The 14,278-nt window shown below is 44.4% G+C and overlaps 1 protein-coding gene across 2 annotated transcripts; it reads left to right on the plus strand.

Moving 5' to 3' along the window:
- The first annotated feature begins 12 nt into the window (after nucleotides 1-12).
- On the plus strand, nucleotides 13-10,170 carry CFAP141 (cilia and flagella associated protein 141). 2 transcript variants are annotated; one of them, XM_066262032.1, is made up of 4 exons: nucleotides 13-1,714; nucleotides 1,906-1,946; nucleotides 5,723-5,852; nucleotides 6,674-10,170. In XM_066262032.1, the coding sequence occupies exons 2-4, from the start codon at nucleotides 1,921-1,923 to the stop codon at nucleotides 6,773-6,775; spliced, it is 258 nt and encodes an 85-aa protein (XP_066118129.1). In that variant the 5' UTR covers nucleotides 13-1,714; nucleotides 1,906-1,920; the 3' UTR covers nucleotides 6,776-10,170. The 2 variants fall into 2 exon arrangements, with proteins under 2 accessions (XP_066118129.1, XP_066118128.1); XM_066262031.1 differs by having other exon boundaries at nucleotides 13-1,570.
- Nucleotides 10,171-14,278: the final 4,108 nt, after the last annotated feature.

Consider the following 14,278-nt stretch of genomic DNA (forward strand, 5'->3'; position numbering starts at 1 on the left):
TAGAAACCCCGAGGTTACTGGCTTGCGCATGAGATCATAGATATGACCCCATAATCTCTGGCTTGGGCCCAAGGTCACTGGCTTGGCTGGAGCCCCCTTTCAAGGTATTTATGAGAAGTAACCAGTGAACAACTAAAGTGCCACAACTACGAGTTGATGCTTATCTCTCTCCCTGTTGGTCTTTCTCTCAAAAAACAAAAACAAAACCCTTACTTGGGACCCTGGCTGATTGTCTCAGTTGGTTAGAGAATCATCCTAATAAACCGAGGTTTTGGGTTTGATCCCTGCTCAGGGCACATACAAGAAGTAACCAATGGGGAAAAAAAGTAACCAATGGATGTATAGTAAAAAGGGTGAAACAACAGATCAATGTCTCTAAAAATCTATTTTAAAAATCTTTAGGCCCTGGCTGGCTAGTTCAGTGATAGAGTGTCGGCCTGGCATATGGAAGTCCTGGGCTCGATTCCCAGCCAGGGCACAAAGAAGAAACACCCATCTGCTTCTCCATCTACTTTCTATCTCTCTCTTCCCCTCCCACATCCAAGGCTCCATGGGAGCAAAAGTTGGTTTGGGTGCTGAGGATGGCTCCATGGCCTTGGCCTCAATCGATAAAATGACTCCGGTTGCAGCCGAGAAACACCCCAGATGGGCATCACCCCCTAGTGGACATGCCGGGTGGATCCTGGTCGGGCACATGCAGGAATCTGTCTCTGCCTCCCACTCTCACTTCAGAAAACTACCCCCCAAAAAAAATCTTTTAAAAAAATTCTTACATGGGATTGATCATAATTCATCTGCCCTTTTCCTGACTAAATAATCCCAAGGGTAAGAGAGTTGGGGTGACAGGGTAGAAATGATCAGACCAATGCACTGGTCTAATAAAATGAACAATTAAACAATGAAGGATATGATTCATTTATAGTTGCCTTTTAGTAAACAGGCATATGATAGACTCTTATGTCGTCATGAGGATTCTCCTGGGCCTGAGACCATATATGTACTCCTTGGGATCCCAACAGAAGAAATTCTAAAATCAGGATTGTGGTCCTTTCTCATAAAATTACTTGTGTCATCCTGGCCAGGTAGCTCAGAATGTCTTCCCAATATGCCAAAGTTGTGGGTTGAATCCCTGGTCAAGGCACGTATGAGAGTAAACCAATGAATGCATAAATAAGTAGAACTAACAAATGTTTCTTGCCCTGACTGGATAATTTAGTTAGAGCATTACCAATGCGCAAAGGTTGCCAGTTTGATCCCTAGTCAGTGCATGTGCAGAAACAGATTGATGTTCCTCTCTGAAACAAAAAAAAGTTTTTTAAACTTAAAAAAAATTAAAATTGCCTGTGTCACTAGTAGAAAGCTGAAGAACCAGGATTCACTTCAGGTCTTCAGGGTAACAGGCCAAGTGACCAATCAGCTCCCAGGTATAGGCTCACTGTTGGAGGCAGAAATGTTGCCAAGACTACTGAAACCTTGGTGACTGAACCAAACAGAGCCTGGTCAGTCTCCCAAGACTATATCAAACAAGTCTGCACACATGTCTACAGAAAAGATGGCAGAGGTAGAAGAGGTATGCAGAGTTGGAAGGAGGGGCTGGGTTGAAGGGGATTTCCCTTGAGCTTTCCAGATAAGTTTACCAGAAGTGGACCTTATGAGAGAAGCCCTTGATGTAACAGAAGGAAAATAACAGGAGTGGGAGACTGGTACATAGCAGGTACTCAAGTTATGTATACCATACCAACCTCTACCTGTTTGATCCACTCTGAAAGTACAGTTTTCTTCCCACCTACCCTAAGAAATTGTTTCCTCTCAAAAAGAAAGCTCTATGTGTCTCTCAATAGAACAAGGTACCAGGGGTGAGATACTACAAATAAGGCAAATCAACAGAACTGCCTTTTCTTGCAGAGTTTTCAAAGAGCCATGGGACTTAAGAAGATGGTTGACAGGTAATCTCTGCTTCTATTTCTTCCCTTCCTTCAGCTTGATCTTTTATCCTGTCCACTCTGAGCCACCTTCCAGGTCTGCTAAGGGTCCATCAAGAAGGAAACTGGCATGGAGGGGGCCAGAGCAGCCCTCTTCTCACTAGCAGAGATGAGCCTCCTACTGCCCACTAGGATAGGCTATATAGCCAATGATTTATTTATTTATTTATTTATTTATTTATTTATTTATTTATTTATTTTAGAAAGAGAGATGAGAAGCATCAATTTTTCCTTGTGGCACTAAGTTGTTCATTGATTGCTTTCTCATACATGCCTTGACCAGGGGGCTCCAGCTGAGCCAGTGATCCCTTGCTCAAGCCAGCGACCTTGGACTCAAGCCGGTGAGCATGGGGTCTTGTCTATGATCCCACGCTCAAGCCAGCAAACTGCTCAAGCTGGTGAGCCTGCACTCAAGCCAGATGAGTTTTCACTCAAGCCAGAGACCTCACGTGTCTTTGAACCTAAAGTCTCAGCATCCTAAGCTGATGCTCTATCCACTGCGCCACCTCCTGGTAGGCAATGATTTTTTTTTTAATTGATTGATTTTAGAGAAGACAGAAACAGATGTTTTCTGTATGTACCCTGACTGGGGATTGAACCCACAACCTTTATATATGAGGATGACACTCTAGTCAAATGAGCTATCTGGCCGGGGCTAGATAATGGTTTTTATTCTATTGCTTACCACTCTAGAGAAAAATTGTGGTGAGTTTTTGTTGTTTTATTTTTTAAGGAGAGTGCAAGTATTTGTTGCCTGGTATTGTACTAATCATGTGGTAAGTATGCAGTATTTGTTGAATGAGTGAGAAGACTCCGAAGACTAGGCTATGTATCTCCTTTACCAGGGAAGCTTTTTAATAAAACGTGTACTTAGGCCTTAACTCAGGAGATTCTGACTAAAATGGTCTGGAATTGAATAGGATAAGATTCTTTTAAGCTTTCACAGGTTATAGCTAGCAAGAATTTGAGGCAACAGGATGCATATAATTTTTGTGGCACTTGAGATTGAGGCAGCCTTTTTTACAAAGGCAGTGTAGTGAAATCTATCAATTTAAATTTTACATATTCTTTGAACTGGCACCTCCTAGGAATTTAACTTACATTATATGCCTTCTAAAGCACTAGACTGTAAAGCCCTGGCGGTTGGCTCAGCAGAAGAGCATCCACCCGGTGTGTGGAAATCTCAGGTTCGATTCCCAGTCAGGGCACACAGGAGAAATGTCCATCTGCTTCTCCACCCCTCCCCCTCTCCTTCCTCTCTGTCTCTCTCTTCCCCTCCTGCAGCCAAGGCTCCATTGGAGCAAAGTTGGCCTGGGTGCTGGGGATGGCTCTATGGCCTCCGTGCCTCAGGCGCTTCAATGGCTCTGGTTGCAACCAGAGTAACACCCCAGACGGGCAGAGAATTGCCCCCTAGTGGGCTTGCCAGGTGGATCCTGGTCGGGTGCATGCAGGAGTCTGTCTGTCTGTTGACCCCTGCTTCTCATATTAGAAAAATACAAAAAATGCCCTGGCCGGTTGGCTCAGCGGTAGAGCGTCGGCCTAGCGTGCGGAGGACCCGGGTTCGATTCCCGGCCAGGGCACACAGGAGAAGCGCCCATTTGCTTCTCCACCCCTCCGCCGTGCTTTCCTCTCTGTCTCTCTCTTCCCCTCCCGCAGCCAAGGCTCCATTGGAGCAAAGATGGCCCGGGCGCTGGGCATGGCTCTGTGGCCTCTACCTCAGGCGCTAGAGTGGCTCTGGTCGCAACATGGCGACGCCCAGGATGGGCAGAGCATCGCCCCCTGGTGGGCAGAGCGTCGCCCCTGGTGGGCGTGCCGGGTGGATCCCGGTCGGGCGCATGCGGGAGTCTGTCTGACTGTCTCTCCCCGTTTCCAGCTTCAGAAAAATTAAAAAAAAAAAAAAAAAAAAAAAAAAGAAAAATACAAAAAACAAAAACAAAAACCAGACTGTAAATACACAACAGCATTCATGACAGCGGTTTTTTTTTGGGGGGGGTGAGAGATGGGAGATAGTGAGGCAGACTCCTGCATGCACCCCAACCAGGATCCACCAGCAACTCCATCTAGAGCTGATGCTTTAGTACCAAGTTATTTTTGGCACCTGAGGCCCATGCATCCCAAGGGAGCTCTATCCTCAGTGCACGGGGGCTATGCTCAAACCAATCGAGCCACTGTCTGTGGGAGGGGAAGAGGGAGGGAAGGGGGAGAGGGAAGGATTGAGAAGCAGATGGTCACTTCTCCTCTGTGCCCTGACTGGGAATCGAACCTGGGATGTCTATATGCTGGGCCGATGCTCTATCCACTGAGCTACCAGCCAGGGCTGCATTGTTTATAAAAGTGAAAAAGCGCCTGACCAGGTGGTAGCGCAGCGGATAGAGTGTCGGACTAGGATGCCGAGGACCCAGGTTCAAGACCCCGAGGTCGCCAACTTGAACGCGGGCTCATCTGGTTTGAGCAAAAGCCCACCAGCTTGAACCCAAGGTCGCTGGCTCCAGCAAGGGGTTATTCGAAAACTAATGATTGATGCTTCTCATCTCTCCGTTTCTGTCTGTCTATCCCTGTCTACCCCTCTCTCTGACTCTCTCTCTGTCTCTGTAAAAAAAGTGAAAAAGCAAGAAACCACCCAGCTAGTTATGACACAAAAATACTAAGCAGCCTTTAAACAGAATGAAGCAAATCTTTATGTGCTGATATGAAAACTGCAAATTGTTAAGTAATACTGTCTATATAAATATAATTTTATATAAAAATTAAAAGATATACTTGCTGGTATATGATAAAAAATTTTCTGGAAAGATACACAAGAAACTAATAAGAAGGACTAGGGCAGAAGAATGAAGCTTTTACCTTTCATTTACTGTATTTCTGTATGGATTTAATTTTCTAGTCATCTGTAAAAAAGACTTGATTTAAAAAAATCTCTCATACGGGCCTGACCAGGCGGTAGTGCAGTGGATAGAGCATCGGACTGGGATGCGGAGGACCCAGGTTTGAGACCCCGAGGTCGCCAGCTTGAGTGTGGGCTCATCTGGTTTGAGCAAAACTCACCAGCTTGGACCCAAGTTCGCTGGCTCAAGCAAGGGATTACTTGGTCTGCTGTAGCCTCACAGTCAAGGCACATATGAGAAAGCAATCAATGAACAACTAAGGTATCGCCACGAAAAACTGATGATTGATGCTTCTCATCTCTCTCTGTACCTGTCTGTCTGTCCCTGTCTATCCCTCTCTCTGACTCTTTCTCTCTCTTTGTAAAAAAAAAAAAAAAAAAAAAAAAATCTCTTATAGGGTTATCTGAGTAGAGGATACATTATATATGTATGTGTGTGTATATATATGTATGCATATGAAAACATTAATATGATACATATGTACATTCCTTTTATGTATTAAAAAAACTCTTAACAACTCATTCCAAAATGTGTCTAGCCAGGGTTGAGAATCACTGATATGATGGAAGGAGATTTGATACCCAGTTCTGCCATTAAGTGACCTTGGGAAACTTTTAGTTTCCTTATCTGTATACTGCAAAAATTAGTATCTATGACACATTGTTATTATAGTGGTTAAATAACATAATGTATTTTATACTAGGTTCTAAGTCAGTGTGAGTTATCCTTTCAAGGATTTTGCAGTCTTCTGACATTATCGCAGAGGTTTTGGTGAAGAAGCAGCTTCATTGATAGGATTTTTGTCTCCACTCCTAACTCTAACCCATTCAACCCCTACCTCTATACCTGGGACAGGTGGCGAAATCCACATACTCACTATCTGTGGCAGATGACATTGAGCCGTAGGAGAAATCCTTATGCCATTCTAAGGATGCAGGATATCATGGTACAGGAATTGTCACTGGTGAACAAGCAACTACTGATGGTGAGTTCTAGCAAGGGTGACCTTACATCTCATCCACTACTGCTGTGTGCCTAATGTCCACTGGGATTCCCATGGTCTTAGTCTCTGCCATTACTTACCCATCTTATTTGCCTCTGAGGTTTTTACTATTGCACCAGAGCAATAAGTCTGTAACTTTAAATGCCTAAGCTCTTTGTCATTAAGTGATTCTTTGCATTCAGTGGCAGATGCAACTTGTACTGTTGTACAAGTTTCAAAGTTCAGCCTAGCTCTTGCTTCTCTTATCTTGGTGAAACTCAAAACTGCTTTAGTGGCCAGCACCTTCCTCTCAAAACCTCTCTCCCTGGGGTCCTCAGTTGATGTCATGTCACCATCTTTGTATCCCAAGTGCCAAGCAGAGTTTCTGGTTTATGGTATGTTCTCAGAAAATATTTGCTGAACATGGGACTTCACCCAGGGATAAAAAAAAAAAAAAAACCTGACCTGTGGTGGCGCAGTGGATAAAGCGTCGACCTGGAAATGCTGAGGTCGCCGGTTCGAAACCCTGGGCATGCCTGGTCAGGCACATATGGGAGTTGATGCTTCCAGCTCCTCCCCCCTGTCTCTCTCTCCTCAATCTCTCTCTCTCCTCTCTAAAATGAATAAATAAAAGAAAAAAAAAAAAAAGGGAAGGTTTCTCCTCCAATGGCGTAGCTTCTATGTTACAGCCTAGCTTTATGTTACAGCTAAGTCCAGATCCAAAAGAACATGATAGAGTGATAGGAAAGCAATCTGGGGGAAAGAATGAGACAGGGGAATAAAGAGAGGGCCAACATCTCACTCTCTTCTGCCCTCCCCACCAGGTCCGTCAAGCTGCCTTGCACCAGCTGTTTGAAAAGGAGCATCGGCAATACCAACAGGAGCTAAATCAGATGGGCAAAGCTTTTTATGTGGAGAGACTCTGATGCCATCCGAAACACTATTCTTTCGTTTTCATCATGCCCACCAACCTAGCCTTCTTGAGCCCCTACCACTTTGAACATCCTTCCCAAAATACACCTGAATCTAGTTATGTACCCAGGACTTGATGCTCCCACTCTCACCTCTCAATCCTCTGGTGCTGTTTGGGAAACAATCTATGAAACTCTGGTAAAAACAAGAGTGACGCCTTGTGGTCAGAATGAGATACATAGTGTTGATTTTAGTGCTGTAAGTGCAGGGAGGGAAGGTGGAGAGATGGACAGTGTGAGAGAATCTTGATTTGGTTTAACAAAGCTAGCTGTTAAAGGTTCAGACTTAGATCACTCGGCTCATTCTTTCAGAGCTAAGTCTTGATTTAATTCAAAACTACTTATTCACAGCTGCCATAATCTTAATATAGTTTCCTGGATTTTGCTTACCACCTCTCAGATCTCACCTCCACTGACTTTTTTTCTGTACATTTAGACAAATAACTTTGAATGTAACTATTTTTAAAATTTTTATTTATTGATTTTAGAGAGAGAGAAACAGCAATCTGTTTCCTGTATGTGCCCTGACTGGGACTCCAGCTGGCAACCTTTGAGCCTCAGAATGATGCTCCAACCAACCAAGCCATCGGCCAGGACTTGAATATGGCTATTAATCCACAGGCACTGTGGTGCTTTAAGTGTCAGAAGGTCTGGGTTTTAGGCTTTGAGTGAGCCAGTTATTGTGAGACCTTAGGATAAGCCTCTTTCTTCTGGGGCTGAATTCCACCTCTGCAAAATAACAGGGTTCCAGTCTCAAATGCCTTCATGGATTGGGCAGGTAATATAACAGATGTAAGGAAATAAGTAGCTGTGGAGTTTATAGGGGATAGGAAAGAGCATTAAATCTAAAGATATTCAAAATTTGAAAAATGCTGAAAAATACTGATTAATCATATGTATCTATAGGCCACAAAGAACCTTACTTTACATACAAATGTATGTAAAGATCCACTTTACATTCAAATGACATCCTAACAGAGAGACCTTCATTATTAAAAAATTCCCATCTTCAACCCCTCCCCCTTGTGGAACCATTGGCTTGCTGCTTCTGTCTATGGAGAGACCCCCTATTTTGCAGGCAGTAACAGTTGCTGGAACACACTGACACTCTCTGATGTAATCACCATTATACACACCTGTTCCTGTTCTCTCACCTTGGAATCTGCACTCAAATTTGGTTATTTTTGTTTTTCTTTTCTTTTTTTCAAAGGGAAGAGAGAGAGATATGAAGGGAGAGAGATGAGAAGCATCAACTCATAGTTGTGACACTTGAGTTGTTCACTGATTGCTTCTCATACTTGACCAGGGGACTCAAGCTGAGCCAGTGACCCCTTTCTCAAGCCAGCAACCTTGGGCTTCAAGCCAGCAACTTTGGGCTCAAGCCAGTAACCATGGGATCATGTCTATAATCCTGTGCTCAAGCTAGCAACCCCACACTCAAGCTGGCAAGCCTGTGCTCAAACCGGATGAGCCCATGCTCAAGCTAGTGACCTCGGAGTTTCAAACCTGGGACCTCAGAGTCCCAGGTTAGTGCTCTATCCACTGTGCCACCACTGGTTAGGTAGTATCCAAAGTGATCACTCATCCTTTTACATTGATTTTTTTTCCTGTTCTCAACTCCATGCAGCTATGTCTTCACTGCAAAACTCACACCTTTTCTTTCCCCTTTTCTGCAAGTCTGTCTGCATCCCTCAATATATATTTTTCATCTCACTGTCAGAGCTTCTCCTTCCTTCTCTGTCTACATACCCTACTGATGAGCACTGAGAAGCAGCACAGTACAGAGAGAAAAGCACAGGCTTTGGAGTTGGGTGTGTATTCATAGTCTGGCTTCTCCTAATTGTTGTTAACATGTGTAAATTAATTCTCTGAGCCTAAATTTCCTCTCCTGAGAATGGAGACAATAATACCCATTTTGTAGGATCATTAAAGGATTAAATAAGGTAATGAATGTATACTGCTCACAAAAATTAGCGGATACTTCAAAATGAATATAAAGCAATAAGAAATAGAAGCATTTGATTTTTGTTAATTAAACAAGAACATCAGAAAAGCAAACAAGCCTGACCAGGCAATGTCGCAGTGAATAGATGTTGAACTGGGACGCAGAGGACCCAGGTTCAAAACCCCGAGGTCACCAGCTTGAGCGCGGGCCCACCTGGTTTGAGCACAGCTCACCAGCTTGAACTCAAGGTTGCTGGTTTGAGCAAGGGGTCACTGGGTCTGCTATAGCCCCCTCTCCCCCAGTAAAGGCACATATGAGAAAGCGATCAATGAACAACTAAGGAGCCACAACGAAGAATTGATGCTTCTCATCTCTCTTCCTTCCTGTCTGTCTGTCCCTATTTGTCCCTCTCTCTGTCTCTGTCACAAAAGGAAATAAAGTTAAAAAATAAAATGCTTTAAAAAAAAGAAAGAAAAGCAAACAAGTCAAAGAAAGTTGTTCAATTATGCAAAGGAAATGCAAAATCAACCTTTATTTCATTGGGGAAAATGCACTACACAAAAGGCTGAAAGTACTGGGGTATCTGCATATTCCCTGATCCCCTAATTTTTGTGAGCAGTGTAGAAAGCCAGCCCAGTGCTTGGCATGCAGTAGGTATGCCCCCTTTTCTCTCTCAGAAGAGTTCCCGTGACTCAGGCCCTTCACAGTTCCCATGTTGGTCCCCTTATGCAGGCGGGGACCAACTCATGAGTTCTTACACCAAACAAGACTTGGAGCTCACAGGCTGGTGGGGAGACAGGCACTGAACATGTATGACAAATATGATGAGTTTTATAGGTGACAGAAACACATGCATGTGGCCTAGATTTGACCCATAAATCTAAGACAAGTCTCCGATTATTGGGCCTGTCACCCTGCCCTTGTCTCCTGGCAGGTCCATCTCATCTTCACCTTCACTCCTTTCATATTTCCTCCCCCATATCTGTCTCCCAGTCGCTCTCTGCGTCATACACATGTGCAATATAGCTTGGCCTTAGAAGAACAGGCATTAACATGACAGATCTGAGTTTGACTCTTGGCTCTGTCACTTACTACTTGTGTGGCCTTAAGCAAGTTACTTTAACTTTCTGGGTCAGTTCCTTATATATAAAATAGAAGTGATGCCTACTTTGTTGGGTTGTCATGGAGAGTAATGAAGCATTTAGCACAGGGGTAATACATCCTGCCCAATAAATGTTAACCCATGATGACATTTTCTTACTGAAGGTTACTCAAAGTGTGCCTTTTAAGATTGATTTTAAGGCCTGACCTGTGGTGGCACCGATATAAAGCATCGACCTGAAATGCTGAGGTTGCCGGTTCGAAACCCTGCACTTGTCTGGTCAAGGCACATATGAGAGTTGATACTTCCTGCTCCTCCCCCCTTCTCTCTCTCTCTCTCTCTCTCTCACTCTCTCCTCTCTCTAAAAAAAAAGAATAATCGCTTTCTCATATGTGCCTTTACTGGGGGAGAGGGGGCTATAGCAGACCCAGTGACCCCTTGCTCAAACCAGCAACCTTGAGTTCAAGCTGGTGACAAAAGAAAAAAAGAAGAGATTTATTTAAAAGAAAAAAAAGATTGACTTTAAGCGAATAATTATTATGAAACAAAAGACTCAGAAAGAACCTTTGACCTTCACCCTTTCCTGTCTAAGAGATTCCGTGGAAAGGCTGCTCCTGGAGGGAATCTTAGCATTAGGGCTCTTCTAACTAGATTCCCCTGTGTCGCATTATTTCTGGTCGCCTAGCAGACCAGATGTTTTTGCCATGTGTCCATGTGTGCCACTCTTTTCGCCTACCTATAAATTACCTGTTTTTCCTATATGAAATTCCAGACCCCTGCTCCCTTATCTCCTTTGTCCCTAATGGCATATAAGCCTCAACTGCCCAATGTGTTTCTGATCTTGTTCTTTTTTTTTCTTTCAATTTTTAAAAATTCATATTTTAGAGAAAGGAAAGAGAGAGAAAGAGAGAGAGAGAGAGAGAAGAGGGGGAGGAGCAGGAAGCATCAATTCCTGTACGTGCCTTGACCACACAAGCCCAGGGGTTTTTTTTTTATTTATTGATTTTTTAATTGATTTTTAGAGAGAGGGGAGAGAGAGAGAAGGGGGAGGAGCAGGAAGCATCAACTCCCATATGTGCCTTGACCAGGCAAGCCCAGGGTTTCGAACCGGCAACCTTAGTGTTCCAGGTCGACGCTTTATCCCACTGCGCCACCACAGGTCAGGCAAGCCCAGGGTTTTGAACTGGTAACCTCGATGCTTTATCCACTGTGCCAACACAGGTCAGACTGGTCTCATTCTTATGGCATCCTCTAACCCTCCCCAATGAGCAAAGTTTGTATAATAAACTTTGGACATTTTCTCTTATTAACCTGTCTCTGTCAATTTATCAGCCTAGCGCCTGACCAGGCGGTGGCGCAGTGGATAGAGCGTCAGACTGGGATGCGGAAGGACCCAGGTTCGAGACCCCGAGGTTGCCAGGTTGAGTGAGGGCTCATCTGCTTTAAGCAAAGCTCACCAGCTTGGACCCAAGGTCGCTGGCTTGAGCAAGGAGTTACTCGGTCTGCTGTAGCTCCACGGTCAAGGCACATATTAGAAAGCAATCAATGAACAACTAAGGTGTCGCAGCGAAAAACTGATGATTGATGCTTCTCATCTCTCTCCATTCCTGTCTGTCTGTCTCTATCTATCCCTCTCTCTGACTCTCTAAAAAAAAAAAAAAAATTATTAGCCTAGCTACAAGAACTTAGAAGGTGGGAAGAAAATTATTATTATTATTATTTATTTTTTTACAGAGACAGAGAGAGAGTCAAGCTGGTGAGCTTTGCTTAAACCAGATGAGCCCTCACTCAACCTGGCAACCTCGGGGTCCTCTGCATCCCAGTCCGACGCTCTATCCACTGCGCCACCGCCTGGTCAGGCAGGAAAATTATTTTTATTTATTTTAAAGAAAGAGGAAGAGGGGAGAGAGAGAGATTCAGAAATATCTATTTGTTCCTGTATATGCCCTGACTGGGGATCAAATGAACCCACAACCTTTATGCATCAGGACAGTGTTTTAACTAACTGGCCTATCTGGCCAAAGCAGAAATATTATTTTTTTAACCTCCACCCTACCTTATGATTGGTTTTCCTTTTTATTTCCTCTTAGTGGCTCCTCCCTACCTCCCACCACACTTCCTTCCCAACCCTCTTATTTCTCTTTCTTCTGTTCATTTGGACCCACAGAATACCCCCACATAAACACCTTGATCCCTGACCTTGGCCTCTCTCCTCAGGGCTTGTCAGTGCTAGGATGGCTCCAGTATTGGCAGGCTGGCCCCTTACAGAGCCTATTGCCTCAGATCCTCTCTGCCTACTCTGTCTGCTCTCATCACATCAGCTGAATAGTTCATTTCATCATATCGATCCATTCCTTTTTCCCTTGTGGCTGGTGCCTTACCCAGCTCCTCTGGTTCAGAAGGGCTCAGTCTTGTTTGAAATGGCTGCCTAGAAGACACTTCCAGGAGAGCTAGAAAGCTCTCATCAGAGACCATCTTATGTTTTTGCCTAGTTATGCCATCCAGAGTCTCCTTTTAAGAGAGGTGTTCCTCTTCTACATCAGTATTCTTGTACTCTATCTCTGTTTCCATAGTGCCCCAAACACTAAAGTCCTTTGGGTTCCTGCTAGTTCTTATCACAGGCTCTTTCCTTCCAGTCTCTGGTTCTTCAGGGTAGTCAAAGTTCTCAGAAAAGGAAACATGACTTGAGAAATATGGTAAAAAGGAAGGACAACAAAGTAAAAATTGCCCTCACCTGGTAGCTCAGTTGGTTAGAGCATTATCCTAATACACCAAGGTTGTGAGTTCAATCCCCAGTCAGAGCACATATAAGGATCAACCAATGAATGCCTAAATAGGTGGAACAACAAATTGATGTCTCTCTCTCTCTCTCTTTCTCCTTTCCTCTCTAAAGTCAATTAATCAATAATTAAAAAAAAAACAAAACAAAGTAAAGCCGGACCTGTAGTGGTGCAGTAGATAAAGCATCAACCTGCAATGCTGGGGTTGCCAGTTTGAGGCCCTGGACTTGCCCAGTCAAGGCACATACTACAAGCAAGCAATGAATAAGTAAAGTGACTCAACTATGAGTTGCTACTTCTCGCTCCTCCAGCCTTTTTCCTCTGTCTGTAAAATCAATAAATAAAATCTTAAAATAAAACAAAACAAAATGAAAAAACAAAGTAAAAATTACATACAACCCCCCACTGAGAGCAATAAAGAAACAAGGACGTAAGGCAACACCACTGACACATACCTTGGGGCTCGCGCACCCATTTGTTAGTCTTTCCCTGGAAGGCAAGAGCCACACAACAGGAACTGATGGGGGCATGGGACAAGCTATCGATCTAGAGCAAGGGCACTGTGGAATTGGTATATGTGTGTGGGGGTGTGGGGGTGTGTGCAGACTAATGAGAACAAGGACACATGGACCAGGCCTGGAGGCTAAAGCAGAGCATCCTCCTCCCACCTCCACCCAAGCCCTCCACTACCCCCCACCCCCAGTGCAACTATAACTTGGGCTCCTTTCTGCCACAGTGAAGAGAAGCATCTGCCTGCCACATGACATTCAACAGACCTGATTCTCTTCAGAAGAAAAATCTTCCAGAAAGTAAGCAGGCTGGATTCCTATACAGGAAGACCCTTAGAGAAGCCAGCCCGGGAGTTGTGAGAAGCTTCAGAAGAGGAGGAGAGTCCTAAGGACTGCAGGTTGCTTCCTGGCAAAGGGGGGTTTTCTCCTTTACCCTTGATCTTCTAAAGTTTCAGTTTCAATTAGCCAGGCAGAGGAGACCAAAAATATTCTTTGGAGTCCAGGCTGGAGTCTGCCAGTAAGACGGGTCATTCTTCTCTTCTTGACATCCAAGGGCGACTTTAAAGAGGATACCTGGAGAACATGGGGAGAAGATGAGAAGGGACAAAATAGTGGGAAGAAGCAGCCAAGCATTCTAGAAGTTTCTCACTCTCACAGCTAGTCATTTGTAATACTTAAGAGCAGAAAGGTTCCAGGATGATGTCCACTGGAAGGCTCTCAGATGTCTTGTGGAGGTGATTTGGAAAGGTTAGGAGTTCTGTTGGAAAAGTAAAAGCAGGATGTGCAAGCCCCTCACCCCCACCCCCAAAAAGCCTCAAGACAGCTGGAAGGGAGTTGAGGAGAGCAGGTGGCATGACTGACAAGGAGCTGCTGACACTCCTGATCCTCTGGATGCTGTGGCCGTGACATCATGGGGAGTAGCTCTGGGTAGGAGCTTTTGGGAAGGATGGGTGTCCGGATGTGGAGCCCTGACAGATACCCTTCCTGGTTTAGGCCAGTGTGATCCAGCAAAGGTCAAGCACTGGTCAGAGAGGAGCTGAGACAGAGATGGCACAAAGGATAGATGAGTAAGAACTGGATGTCTTGGGAAGCAAAGAGCAAGAGTTGGCGTCCTTCCCCAAG

The sequence above is a fragment of the Saccopteryx bilineata genome, chromosome 2 (assembly GCF_036850765.1).
Source record: "Saccopteryx bilineata isolate mSacBil1 chromosome 2, mSacBil1_pri_phased_curated, whole genome shotgun sequence".
In the NCBI taxonomy this organism is placed as follows: Eukaryota; Metazoa; Chordata; class Mammalia; order Chiroptera; family Emballonuridae; genus Saccopteryx; species Saccopteryx bilineata.